Below are 12,205 nucleotides of genomic sequence, written 5' to 3'. Positions count from 1 at the left end.
AATGCCAAGTGAATGGGTCCAGTCCAAGAGATGAACAGAAGTTTAATTAAGATTAAATATATGCCCAAAACGATTCTTGCAACTCAGAGAGCCAAACAATACAAAAAACATAATATGCCTCCCATTTCTGCCATGTCAACAGTCTTGCAGTTATGCGTATAGCTTTTTTTTTTTTTTGTTCTATTTTAGACATTCATTCAAGTGGGATCAAACGTATAACATATCTTATTTGCCATACTTCCTCCGCCAGTGCACTGAATTTTCAGAACCCTCAGACCTGGTCTAAAAACCCTCCCTTACATAAACTTATTTATAGAATTATTTACACACCAAAGGCTTGAGAGAGTGTGAAAAACACGGGAATTGCACAGAAGACGACGCTTTTGGGAGGGGGGGAAAAAAACAATGATGCCTGTTTGAATTGGGGGGGAAAAAAAAAGTTAAAATAATGTACTTGTAGTTGGCATATGAAGTTACATCCTGTGCTATACAGTCAGTGATGTTCTGGGGACCGGTTGAAGTGGAGCCTACTTCCTTCGTCAATTGTAACAAGCTGGGGGCAAGGCGAAGCGGCCGGGGTTTAAAGACCAACCATCTTTTGTCAAATGTGGCTGATGGGAATGCAAACACGTCTTCCATGTGGGGACATTCCATTCATTGGTCCCTTCACCAAAGACTAACGCAACAGGACCGGCCGGAGGTGTGTTCATTTGTCTCTCTGTGGTGGCGAGTTCAGAAATAAGTCGTCTCCCTCCCCTGGCGCACCTACAATATATTGTATAAATGGACAGCGCATACACACACGCGCGTGCACGCAGGCACGCTCCCCGGCCCTCCCCCCCGTGTTTGTCTTCAGGCTTATCTGGTGTAGTAGACTCTGTAGTAAACACTCTTGGAGCGCCACAGTGAGTAGGAGTTGTCAAACTTGAGCAGGTAGACACCGCGGCCGGGGTACTGGTGGCTGCCGGCGTACACCTCCTCGTGGCAGTCCCGCCGGTACACCGGCACTATCTCGTCCACCTGAGGCTTGCCGGCCTCCTTCTTGGCCTTCTCCTCCTCGCCGGCCGGCTCGCCTGCGGGCAACCAAGCGGTAGGTAAGATCTGTCGATGCGCGGCCCCAGCCCCGCCCCGCCCGCCCGCCCGCCCTCCTCACCGTCCTCGTCCTCATCCTCGTCGCTCGACTCGGACACGTGCACGCTGACCGAGGCCGAAGCCGCGTCCGTCCACTCGAAGAAGACCCCGAAGCCGATGTCGTAATAGTCGGTGGCGAATTCCCAGAAGAGGTAGGAGCCCTCTTCGTGCGTGGGCACACGCACCGTCACCACCTCGCCGCGGCCCACCGTGATCACGCTGTCGGCGTCCTGACGGATCTTCTCTTTGAAGTCTTTGATTTGGGGCCGCGTCCACATGGAGGGGGCGGCGATGACGGGCGGAGAGTCCGCTGCCGAGTCAAAGGAGAAACAAGGGCAGCAGCCACGTTTACAAACCAAGGCCTTCCTTCTTTCCTGATCACCGCAGAATGCCAAATGGAAGCTAGTGTGAACGAGGAAATAGTCGGAGCGCTTGGTCAGCAATTACGACCGTTCCTAGTCTGTCCCCACATACATACTGACAGTACGGCTCCTGCTCTACGACCAAATAGAGAAAAAATGAAGTTTGAAAAAATAATATTCAAGCTATTTTATTTGCAAACAAACACAATATCAGCTCATGGTTTCCTTTTGGAAAAAATGAACGAGAAGGAAATGCTTAGCTTCGGACTCACCAAACAGAGGCCCGTTCTCGGCCGCTTCCTCGGCCGGCTCGGGCTGCGTGTTCTCCAGGCAGGGCTCGCCGCCGTTGACGGCGGCGGGCGTGTCCTCCAGCGAAGGCGGCAAAGGCGCCACGGCGGGGGGCTCGCCGGTGCAACAAGCGCCAGCCCCCTGGTGGCCGTGAGCCACAGACTCGGCGTGCTGCTGCTGCTGCTGCAAGGCTGCCTGCGATGAGAGAAAGGCGGCGGGGCTTACACAAGGGCATGCGGCCGCAGACCGGAAGCGTTTCAAGGTGCGAGCGAGCGAGCCAACGGCAATGTAATAGGGAGGGATGCGTGCCACCTGCTGCTGGGCCAGCTGGACCTGGTAGAGCTGCTGCATGTACTGCTGGTAGTGCTGCTCCTGCAGCTGGCGGATGAGGCCCGTCTGCTGCTCGGGACTGTCGGGGTACTGCTGGGCGGCGTACTGCTGGAACTGCACCGCTGTCTGGGCGTTCAGGGCAGCCATGATCTGTTGCCTGCCGAGCGCAACGAGGCCACGGGGTGAAAAATGCGCGCCGGGGACGAACGGACGGCGGCCGAGCGAGCGAGCGAGCGACCGGCGGCCGAGCGAGCGACCGGCGGCCGAGCGAGCGACCGGGCCTCGCACGCACTTCTGCTGCTCCACCCGTAGCCTCTCCTCCTCCGCCTGTCGCCTTTCCTCTTCCTCCCGCCGCCGCCTCTCCTCCTCCTCCAGCCTCCGCCTCTCCTCCTCCTGCCGCTGCCTCTCGCGTTCCTCCGCCTCCTGCCGCTGCCGCTCCTCTTCCTCCCTCCTGGGAGGCAAACCGCCATTAGCGTTTTTGGAGCGAGATTTGGGGCCGACGATCCTGCCGTGGCTTTCGCCCAGCTTCGGCGTGCAAGCGGCACACATCTTCAAAAATGTGCTGGGGGGGGGGGGGGACCTTTTGCGGTCTTGCTCCTCCCGCTCGATCTTGTGCGAGGTGACGTAAGGCGCAAAGAGGTTGCAGCACTTGTTGAGCAGCCGCACAAACTCCACCATGGCCTCCTCCTTCTCCATGTTGCCCAGGGAGGCCCACTCTTTTCTGCGCTCAGACAAATGAAGAAAGAAAAGAAATGAGGACGTAACAAAAAAAGGACTTCCGGAAAAGAAAAGCAGAAAAGCCTTGCGAATTGAATGTCGAAGGGCAGAGCGGAGAGGAAGCCTGCGGCAGCGGGCCAATATTGCCTGCGGTGGCGGCGGCGGCCCAGTATTGCCTGCGGCGGCGGCGGGCCAGCATTGCCTGCGGCGGCGGGCCAGCATTACCTGCGGTCGTTGCCCAGCACATCAAAGAAGCCCACCTCGGGGGACGCGTCGGGGTTGTAAGGGCCCAGCAGCGCCTGTTTGTGCAGGGCCACCAGCCGCAGCTTCTCCTCGTAGGTCGGGTGGAAAGCTTTGCCGTCCTTGTCTGCGCCAGAACAAAGTTTGCAATAAAACAAATGGCAGACATTTACAAGCACTGACTGTATTGTAATCGGTGCAGCGTCGGCAGTAATGCGGACCCTGTACCGGTCCGTTGTGGTGAAGAGAGAGCTGAGCCAAAAGGCAAAGCTCTCAATTTACCGGTCGATTTACGCTCCTACCCTCACCTATGGTCACGAGCTATGGGTCGTGACCGAAAGAACGAGATCTCGGATACAAGCGGCCGAAATGAGTTTTCTCCGCAGGATGTCCGGGCTCTCCCTTAGAGATAGGGTGAGAAGCTCGGTCATCCGGGAGAGACTCGGAGTAGAGTCGCTACTCCTCCACGTTGAGAGGAGCCAGATGAGGTGGCTCGGGCATCTTATCAGGATGCCTCCTGGACGCCTCCCTGGGGAGGTGTTCCGGGCATGTCCCACCGGTAGGAGACCCCGGGGACGACCCAGGACGCGCTGGAGAGACTATGTCTCTCAGCTGGCCTGGGAACGCCTTGGGATCCCCCGGGATGAGCTGGATGAAGTGGCTGGGGAGAGGGAAGTCTGGGAGTCCCTCCTGAAGCTGTTGCCCCCGCGACCCGACCCCGGATAAGCGGAAGAAGATGGATGGATGGATGGATGGACTGTATTGTATTGGAAGATGAAGATCCCCTTCGCAGCAACTTCATTGTTCCTGGATCCACTTGATCAAATAAATAGCTAGCTTGGCCCAAACAACAAATCCTTTGTTTTGCGCTTCACGTCCTCCTCAAGAGTCATCAGTCAAAGGAAACGTCTCATAACTTGACAAAGTGCACAAGAGGAGCGTATTGCAGATGTCCGCGGAACATGAACTTAAGGCAAATCCAATAGGTTGCTAGCGCGCTACATGTCAACTCGCTTTGGGCTCGCATTGATTCATTTGAGGAGCCGCACTTGCAGTTCCCAAGAGCGAGTGACAACAGCAGAACGGGAAAGACGTATGCATGAAATAATCACTCACTCACTCACTCACTCACTCATTCAATCGTGACCGACGCGGAAGCGCCGCACAAGTAGCGACATGCTAACGTCACCCTTCGGTCGCCTGCGAGGTGACAGTTAGCCTAGCCGCGGCTAGCTCCACTCGCAAGTCCCAACTAGGAAACATGTTTCGGCGGCATTCGAAATGAACACTACCTTTGAAAAACTTGAGCGCCAGTCCGTAAAGCTCTTGGAGGGCGAATCCCCATTTGGTCTCTACGGACGATTTGTCGGACTCTCCATCGTCGTCGTCGCCCTCAAGGGTGGCCGGTGTTTGGCTGTCGGGCTGCGCGGCGGCAGCGGCGGGGGCGGCGGCGTCCTGTGGCGGCGGCGTCTCCTCCGACTGGCCTTGCTCTACCTCGGAGTCCGGGCTGAGCGTGAGGCCGTCGATGGACACTTCGAGACGGCTGGACGCGGGGCTGTCGAGGTAGCCGCTGTGAACCTCGGTCGCCATCATTGCAGACTGTCAGCTGAAGCGGCCACGTACCTACTTCCGGTTGTCCTGACGGAACTTCCGGGATAGAGCGCGACACTTCATAAATGTCTTTCTTTTTTGTTTTGTTTTCTTCCAACACTTCAAATCGAGTTTTGACAAATCAAACATTTTCATTGTTTAATATATTTACAATTGACCGATATAATGACGTGTTTGAAGTTAGTTTCAGAATTGAAGTCCGTCCGCCCGCCCGCCCGCCCGCACTGGTTACAACAAACTATGGATCCAAACATTTCAAGCCCTTAATAACAGGGCTGCCGTTGTATACCCAATGTGGTAGCGTCGTTTTGGCTGTATTGTCCGATGAGGCATTCCGCTTTTCTGCAGCTTGTCAAACGCGCTTGGTTCGCTCGCTCGCTCGCTCGCTCAGCGTACGCACGCCACTTGGCTGTGTTTCCCCGCAGCCCTTCAAGCAGTTGCATGAAGAAATAAACAAACGCAATTGGGGGAAGTGCAAATAGTCTGGCTTAAGCAGTAATTCAGTGTCGAGCCGCCACTGAATGTACTGGCTCGCCTGTTTGACACCTCACACTACTTACTTTTTTCCTTCAACTAACCATTATACATTTAACAGACAGACGGGTTAATGATCCCCCGTTCTGCAGTGATATGTGAACAGTCCAGTGCTCTTTGCATATTTCATCAATAAACAGAATTAAAACTTGTAGGGGGACCTTTCAATATGTGTTGCTTTATGATGATCGACATCGTGCTGTATTTAGCCTTATTTCAAGATTATTTATTGATAGATGGATCATTTTTTTTAAACTACCTGACAGTATTCGCTGATGCCGCTCTAGTAAGAGAGTTAGCTGACTATTCCTACTGACTGGTCATTTTTCCCAACCCCCTTGCGTGTCCATAGATCTTTATTGAAATCCCTGAAGAGTACATGTGATATTGTTTTTGTCTAAAGTACGTCTTTTTTGAGGGGGTGACAGACAAATAGACAGGAAGAAGTTGGTGTCGCCCCACCTCTGTCAAGCACCTCGGAACACTTTTGAACTTGGCTTTGTGTATTGTGACAGACCCACTTTGTTGTCACTGAGGGCGAACGAATCACTTCTTATGTGCAGCCTGCTTCAAAGTAGAGAGAGCCATAGACATCATTTACAGTAGTTGATGTTAAGTGGACGAACAATAGCAGCGGCATGGCTTAAGAGCAACGTCTTAGAAACAAGTGTGCAAGCGTACCCTGGCGAAATGATGTGCATATTGCAATTGGTGGAATACAACATTTTGCCAGGGTAGCTAGGACTTTCTTTCTTGTAAATTCACGAGATTTATTGGTGAGAATGATTGACGCTGACTCAAAATGATCAATTTCTCAATTTGATCAATTGCTCAATTTCAGTATGTGGACCTCGTTTTTGGCCTCTTTCTCACAACTATTCGACATCCAAGTTTGGAGAGGAAGATGGTAGTTTCCGACGGTCTCTGGAGGTGACGGCTCCATTAATGGCTCAAGCCATGCAAACGCGGATCAATGTTTTCTCTGCCGATGTGTATTGAACGCGCATCATGCCATTAAAGCCCTTTTCCACAGGGGCGGGGTGGGGTGGGGTGGTGTGGGGGGCCACCGGAGCTTCACACCTCCGGAGGCGTCTGAAGTTGTCGCTTAGCGTCGACGGCCGCCGAGTTCACACTTTGCACGTCACACCTTTGATCCGTCGGGACATTTAACTACGGGCGGACGTGTTCGGAGCCCACTTTCTTGGGAGACGCGAACCATGTCGGCCATCCACGGAGACTTGTCTGTCGGCGACCTCAACCACTTGCAGATGTACCACGAAGGAAGCCTCCAGATGGGCAACCCGGGTAAGGCGTCGCTCATATCAGCTTTCAAAGCTCCACGTAATTTCTTCGCTCGTGCAAGATATTTATTTGAGGCACTACTTTTGACTTTTTCCTTAAAAAAAATAAATAAAAAAATACATGATTATATATTGAGTAGATTGTTCGGAAAGAAATATACATTTTGTGCTAATTGTAATTGATCACTTTGATTGGTGCACGAGTATTGGCAAATTGCTTTTTTTTTTATTGGGGCATGATTAGTTACAGAATTCACATTTTTATTACCGAGTAATCCTGACTACAGTGGTGCCATGAGATACGAGCGATTCGTTTTATGCTCAACTTGCCTCATCAACCTTTCAGATATCGCCAGCGGAGACTTACCAAATTACATGGCCGCCGTGGCTGCCCCGGTGCCGCGAGCCGACAAATGCGTGGCCATCCTGACCCACCGGAGGAAGAGGACCAACTTCACCCAGCAGCAGATCGAGGTACTGGAGAAAGTGTACACCAACACCAAGTATCCAGATATCTACCTGAGGGAGTGGCTCGAGGCACTCACCGGTCTGCCTGAGTCCAGAATACAGGTGTGTTCACATACGAGAGTCATGCTCCCTCCTGCCTTGTATTCAATTAGGTCACCATTATTTCTCCTTGTGATCATGGGATGTTCCCCCCCCCCTCCCCTATTGACTTTCAGGTGTGGTTCCAGAACAGGCGAGCCAAATCTCGTCGCCAAGTAGGCTCTTCGGTGGCCGCCAAGGCAGCCAATTCACCGCCATCTTTCAGCCTGCTTCCCGACAAGATGAACCGAGGCAAACATAACTCGCCTTATATTTGGGAGAGATGCTCAGGTGTGAGCTGATTTAAAGGTTTGCTTAATATTTTCTCAGTTTATGACAACTGCCACAGTACAGCGGCTCGCAGGCCTGCTTATGGAGCACAGGATGCCTACAGAAGCCCGGCCGAGGACCCCCACGGGACCAAAGCCGACAGCAGCCATTTGCCGGGGTCCCGCCTCTACGAGAAAGACGCGCGACGAGCAAGGAGCAAGCAGTTGCGTCTCCGCGAGACCGGCACGGACGTCGGTCCCAGTAATGTCCCGACGTACCCCTTCCGGGACGCTTCCGTTGGCCGTCCCGAGGTTATGGTGGACTACGACAACTTCCCTCCCAACAAGACCATCGGGCCCGAGATGAAGGTGGTGATCCCGCCCATCCCCGCGCGCAGCAACTTTGTCGGGTCGTCGGTCAACGACGTCAGCGGGCCGCCGCAGGTGAGGGCGGGGGAGCCCTTTGATGGATTCTCCCCCATGCACAGCACAGACGCGGCTGACTTTTCCGATTCAGACTCAGACTGGGAGAAGGAGATCTTGGTCGGATTTAGTGACTTTATATAACGCCTTGGCCGTCCGCACGCGTTGCCATAACCTTCATTTACACTATATATAAAGTCCGGGGGGGGGGGGGGGGGGGGGGATCGGAAATGGATCCACAAATGTGCTCACTTGCTGTTTAATGAGCGGCTTTGTAATTGTTTGCGTAAAGTATCTATTTATGGTGAAGTTGAAATAAAAATCTTTGTTTTGTCTTGAATCCAATTTTCCTCTTGCTTTGCAATCTCAACAATATTTAATATCAAAAAGACAAACAAGTATTTACAAGGCGCTTGCACATACAATAGCAAGCAATCAGTCGCGGCAAATGTGACTCATGCAGAAATGCAACACCACCAGGAGCTAACGTTCCTTTTAAAAAAAAATACCAAAGTTACATTTTGAGAGCCCAGAAAAAGTAGAAAAGGCCAATAGTAGGAATTATTTCACAAATATTGTACAACTATCTACACTTCTATAAAACATCCTTTCGCCTGCGCTCTCAACAGAGCCTGAACGGGCAAAAAACAGTGCTGCTGAAATAAATAAATACGCACCAATTCCACCAGTCGAACTTTGGCACTGAAGAGGATTTCTGCGGCAAAAGCACTTTTGGGTCGACCCAGAGGCCTCTTCCCGCCCCCGAGCTCACACCGCGTTGGTGTTGTTTGCCGAAAAGGCGTGCAAGTTGCCCAGCTGACTCAGGCCGCTCTGGATGTGCGCCACGTGGATCTCCACGTTGTTCTGGAAGCAACTGCGAGCACAAGGCAGGACGAGGTGGGTCACGGACGACCGGGTCGCCAGCGGCTTCGGGCCGGTTCCATTCAATGCTTTCGAACCGCGTCGGGTTTGTCGGGGCTGGGAGAACGAGCGAGGGAAGGCGAGGAGGATCTAAGCTACCTGAGGTTGGAGGGATCGATAGATGCTTTGATGTCATCCAGGGACTCAGTGAGCGATTTGAACTCAAAGGAATTCAGGTCGCCGCCGTCCGCCAGGCACTGAAACACAACAAGGCCGCCACGTCGGGCGTTAAGGACACCCTTCAAAAAGTGGCCGCGTGAGACGAGCTGGCCACCTTGATCTGCAGCAGCAGCGCCGTGAGGCGCGAAACCAGATGCGTCAGCCCGCCGTTGCTCACGCTCTGCCGGCCGTCCTTGGAGGAGTGGCTCAGCCGCACCATCTGCCGGGCCTCGTCTTCGCAGTGGCGCCGCAGGTCGGCCGGGTGCTCGGCGGGAAGCGCCGCCTGGTCCGGAGAGAGCTGCGCTCGGCGGGACAAACCGAGGACGGAGCCGTCAACACGCTTGCCGGAAGCCGACGGCCGCTCTCCCGCCGCCGTTTACCTCGCAACAGAACTGCTGCACCTCGTGCAGAACTTTGTTGAGATCTTTGTTGAGATGCTCCAGCTCGAGCACGATGGACGCGTAGCGCTTCTGGAAGTCCAGCTCAATGGGCAAGGCGTAGGATTTCTGGAAGAAAAAAAATGCAACCAATGCGAGCGACTCCACCTCACGAAGAAAGCGTTTCTGCAGCGTTTATACCATCTTCTCCGCTTCAGTGTTCATTTCTTTCAAGTGCTTGATGTGCTCCTTCTTGATCATCAGGATCTTGGATAACCTCGTCTGGTGAGAGAGCGGGCAAACGATGTTAGCAGGACCGGATTGGCCTGAATTCATTGCAAAGTTTGCCAGAAGACGATCCGGTGATGCGGTGCGTGGAGAGCCGAGCACACAAATGTGCGGGCAAAGTGCTAACTGGGCATGCGCGTGCGTACCACTTGCACCAGGAACTTGACAGGAAACCCGCCCAGGGTGTCTCTGTCTGCACCGGCTAGATTGGTCCTCCACGGCGGCTGGTTGATCAGAGGGTCATGGTCCTGAGGCAAGGCACGTTAGGAGTCCTTTTGCGGACCTGCACTCCAAGCCATCTTACCGCCACAACGTGCGCTAGGTACCATGAGAGCGGGAGCGCTTGCCGACGGGTAGGGGCCTCGAGGCGGAGTCACAAAGTTGTGCGCGTAGCGGGCGGTTCGCTGCCTCTGGGCAAAAGCCAAAATGGGCATGGTCTCGTTGGGCTCGTTGCTCTGCCAGGCGGATTAACAAACAAACAAACAAACAGAAAGAGAAGAGAAACACTCAGTGATGACTAAAGCGTCGTGTTCCCTCGCGCCGCAGCTGATTTGACGCACCAGAACTTCGTAGTCGGGCACATTGTGTGTACCCAGGCCGCTGCGGTCAAAGGTGACACGATAAGTGGCCGCGCTGGTGTCCACCGCGTCGATCTGCCCAGTGAACAAGCCGTCGTGGACGCCTCGCAGTCGAGCTGCCCGAGGACGGGAGGAAAAAAAAAAAAGGCCAGTGATTGAGGCCGCTGCCTCGGGCCGACAATTTGTGGTTGCCTGGGTTACCGGTGACTTTAGTTCCTATGATGAGAGGAAGCGGGATTTCATCCGGGAGGTCTTTGCAGTCGGACACGTCCGACAGTTTCCTGTGCTGCAGCAGGCGCATCTTCTGTCTCTTCTGCCGCAGCGCCGTCCGCTCCTCAGCAAAGAAGGCCGATGAGCACCTGGGTAAAAAAAGGAGCGAGCTTGAAGCCTGAGATGAAACTGCAAACTTTTGAGGAGCCACAAATGTACCGTCTGGGTTTTCCCATCAACCTTCGGATGGTCCCCCATTCCACCCGCGTCAACTTCCTTGTTTTCAAGGTGGGGAAAGACTCCTTGAGACACAGACAGAACTCATTGTCGCCCTCAAAAAGAGGCCTGCGAGACAACAAGACACATTAAGAAAGCGGGCAAACAGAAACATTTGGTGTGAAGTGGCAAATGTTGTTCGAACGGGAGGACTAGCGCCATTCATTTGTCAGCGTGGAGTTTACCTGTCGATATTGGAATAGAACCATTCGTAAATGCACCACTTGTGAGCTTTGGGCAGCTTGAGGAGGTTCCGTAATCGCAACCCTATTCTCTGCGACGACTTCTTGTCGGGCGTCACCACACTGGAAAACTTCTGCGGTGTGGTGTTGACCCTCTGGCTCCTTCGCGGTGATCTGGACGGGACACGCTGCGCTGCACGATCGTCCTCGTAGCGACTCCTCTTTGAGCCGCGGGTGGGCTGTAGGGGCAAAGCCGGACGACGTTCAAGACATTTGGCACTGCGACGCTAATCGGCGCAAGGGAAATGGCTTGCCGTTTCCATGGTGAGGGTGGACTGGCGTCCCCGTGTGTTGTGAGCTCTTGGGAAGGTGTTCTTTTCATTCAGAGTGTTGGACAAACTTCCTTCTGCGAGGAGGTCATTTGAAGGATGAGCAAGAGCGAGCCATTCTGAGGTGATAACTTATCAATGGCATTAGAGGCGACAACTTATCAATGGCATCAGACTGAGACGAATGAGAAAGAATGTTGTGCCATCCCATGAAAACTCAGCACTTCTCTTTCTAGGCTAATAGTTGTAATAACATCAAAATAAGCCACATACCTTTGAGACTGACAAGTGCCTCTGCCGAGGAGCCTGAAGGAAGAGAGCAGGAGAATGACACATGGTGGGTGCATTGTAATGCATTTTGCAATGACATCCGTTGTCTCGCAGCAAAACAATGGCTGAGGAGAGGTCCAGTCCGGTTCGGTTCGGTTCGGCTTCCTTCAGTGAGGCCTAAGCCGAGGATCGAGCTGTCAAGCCCGGCTAACATTACGGCGACAGCTGGCTTTAGTGTGCGCAATGCACGCCAACTCAAATTGTTGGTTGAGAAGCGAACAGCCGTAATATTTCTGCATCGACATGAGTAACACAACGGCGGGGGAAATATTGAACTTACACACAAAACGCGTAGCACATCGAGCTAATCTAGCAAACAAGCCCGAGTGGTTTATTGCCCCACCGGGACGCTACGGGGGTCCCTTTTGTTGTTAGCGACGGCTAACTAGCAGCTAGGCTAACGACATTTGTTTACTCGGTACAAGTACCGGAAAGTTGACAAACTCCCCTGTTAGCTTTCGCTAGCCTCTCGTGCTAATCAGCATTAGCCCGGCCGACTTGGGTCGGTGGGAAGACTCGGTGGCGAAATAATCATAAAAAAAAAAAAAATCGACAGAAAATCGGGGCCTAAGGGTATGTGTGGCGGGGGCGTATTAAACAAGCCAAAGCGGGTGCAATTTGGTGTCGTTTTCACTCACTCTCGTCCAACAGCTGGTCCAACTCCGCCATCTTGAATGAGCCGCGCCGCTTTTTCAAAGAGCTTGTCAAAATGCATTGTGGGTCGGGACCATGCCCCGAGCGAGGCCTTTGCTCCGAAAACAAGTGCGCTCCGAAAATGATGACGTTCCATTTTTGGATATCGC

The 12,205-nt window shown here is 53.3% G+C and overlaps 3 protein-coding genes across 4 annotated transcripts; 1 reads left to right on the top strand and 2 right to left on the bottom strand.

Moving 5' to 3' along the window:
- Positions 1-22: 22 nt before the first annotated feature.
- acbd3 (acyl-Coenzyme A binding domain containing 3) lies at positions 23-5,119 on the bottom strand. Its single transcript, XM_049756246.2, has 8 exons — positions 4,361-5,119; positions 3,054-3,195; positions 2,692-2,832; positions 2,404-2,562; positions 2,094-2,268; positions 1,766-1,976; positions 1,154-1,441; positions 23-1,073 (listed from the first exon to the last, which is right to left on the bottom strand). The coding sequence occupies exons 1-8, from the start codon at positions 4,659-4,661 to the stop codon at positions 859-861; spliced, it is 1,632 nt and encodes a 543-aa protein (XP_049612203.1). The 5' UTR covers positions 4,662-5,119; the 3' UTR covers positions 23-858.
- A 1,159-nt stretch (positions 5,120-6,278) lies between these two features.
- On the top strand, positions 6,279-7,955 carry mixl1 (Mix paired-like homeobox). The gene is made up of 4 exons (XM_049756273.1): positions 6,279-6,518; positions 6,861-7,084; positions 7,198-7,312; positions 7,391-7,955. The coding sequence occupies exons 1-4, from the start codon at positions 6,431-6,433 to the stop codon at positions 7,894-7,896; spliced, it is 933 nt and encodes a 310-aa protein (XP_049612230.1). The 5' UTR covers positions 6,279-6,430; the 3' UTR covers positions 7,897-7,955.
- A 154-nt stretch (positions 7,956-8,109) lies between these two features.
- On the bottom strand, positions 8,110-12,172 carry lin9 (lin-9 DREAM MuvB core complex component). 2 transcript variants are annotated; one of them, XM_049756244.1, is made up of 14 exons: positions 12,041-12,172; positions 11,346-11,378; positions 11,058-11,149; positions 10,747-10,982; positions 10,505-10,630; positions 10,277-10,434; positions 10,058-10,191; positions 9,824-9,952; positions 9,644-9,745; positions 9,411-9,491; positions 9,213-9,338; positions 8,948-9,130; positions 8,773-8,870; positions 8,110-8,626 (listed from the first exon to the last, which is right to left on the bottom strand). In XM_049756244.1, exons 1-14 carry the CDS (start codon positions 12,069-12,071, stop codon positions 8,521-8,523), a joined length of 1,635 nt encoding a protein of 544 aa, XP_049612201.1. In that variant the 5' UTR covers positions 12,072-12,172; the 3' UTR covers positions 8,110-8,520. The 2 variants fall into 2 exon arrangements, with proteins under 2 accessions (XP_049612201.1, XP_049612202.1); XM_049756245.2 differs by lacking the exon at positions 12,041-12,172 and adding an exon at positions 11,683-11,964.
- Between the last annotated feature and the right edge of the window lie 33 nt (positions 12,173-12,205).

This window comes from Syngnathus scovelli, chromosome 20 (genome assembly GCF_024217435.2).
Source record: "Syngnathus scovelli strain Florida chromosome 20, RoL_Ssco_1.2, whole genome shotgun sequence".
Classification (NCBI taxonomy): domain Eukaryota; kingdom Metazoa; phylum Chordata; class Actinopteri; order Syngnathiformes; family Syngnathidae; genus Syngnathus; species Syngnathus scovelli.
Note: the sequence above shows the minus strand (reverse complement) of the source record. Positions and strands in the feature narration are given on the sequence as shown.

What these genes read in the sequence shown, in the direction of transcription:
- acbd3 (XM_049756246.2), bottom strand. Translation starts at nt 4,661, where the DNA reads ATGATGGCGACCGAGGTTCACAGCGGCTACCTCGACAGCCCCGCGTCC. An exon ending in GAGGAGCAAGACCGCAAAAG is followed by an intron (nt 2,563 to 2,691) that starts GTCCCCCCCCCC and finishes TTTGCCTCCCAG; the next exon opens with GAGGGAGGAAGAGGAGCGGC. An exon ending in TCCAGCTGGCCCAGCAGCAG is followed by an intron (nt 1,977 to 2,093) that starts GTGGCACGCATC and finishes CTCTCATCGCAG; the next exon opens with GCAGCCTTGCAGCAGCAGCA.
- mixl1 (XM_049756273.1), top strand. Translation starts at nt 6,431, where the DNA reads ATGTCGGCCATCCACGGAGACTTGTCTGTCGGCGACCTCAACCACTTG. An exon ending in CCTCCAGATGGGCAACCCGG is followed by an intron (nt 6,519 to 6,860) that starts GTAAGGCGTCGC and finishes TCAACCTTTCAG; the next exon opens with ATATCGCCAGCGGAGACTTA. An exon ending in TCCCGACAAGATGAACCGAG is followed by an intron (nt 7,313 to 7,390) that starts GCAAACATAACT and finishes ATATTTTCTCAG; the next exon opens with TTTATGACAACTGCCACAGT.
- lin9 (XM_049756244.1), bottom strand. Translation starts at nt 12,071, where the DNA reads ATGGCGGAGTTGGACCAGCTGTTGGACGAGA. An exon ending in TTGATGGGAAAACCCAGACG is followed by an intron (nt 10,435 to 10,504) that starts GTACATTTGTGG and finishes TTTTTTACCCAG; the next exon opens with GTGCTCATCGGCCTTCTTTG. An exon ending in CGCTGCTGCTGCAGATCAAG is followed by an intron (nt 8,871 to 8,947) that starts GTGGCCAGCTCG and finishes GTTGTGTTTCAG; the next exon opens with TGCCTGGCGGACGGCGGCGA.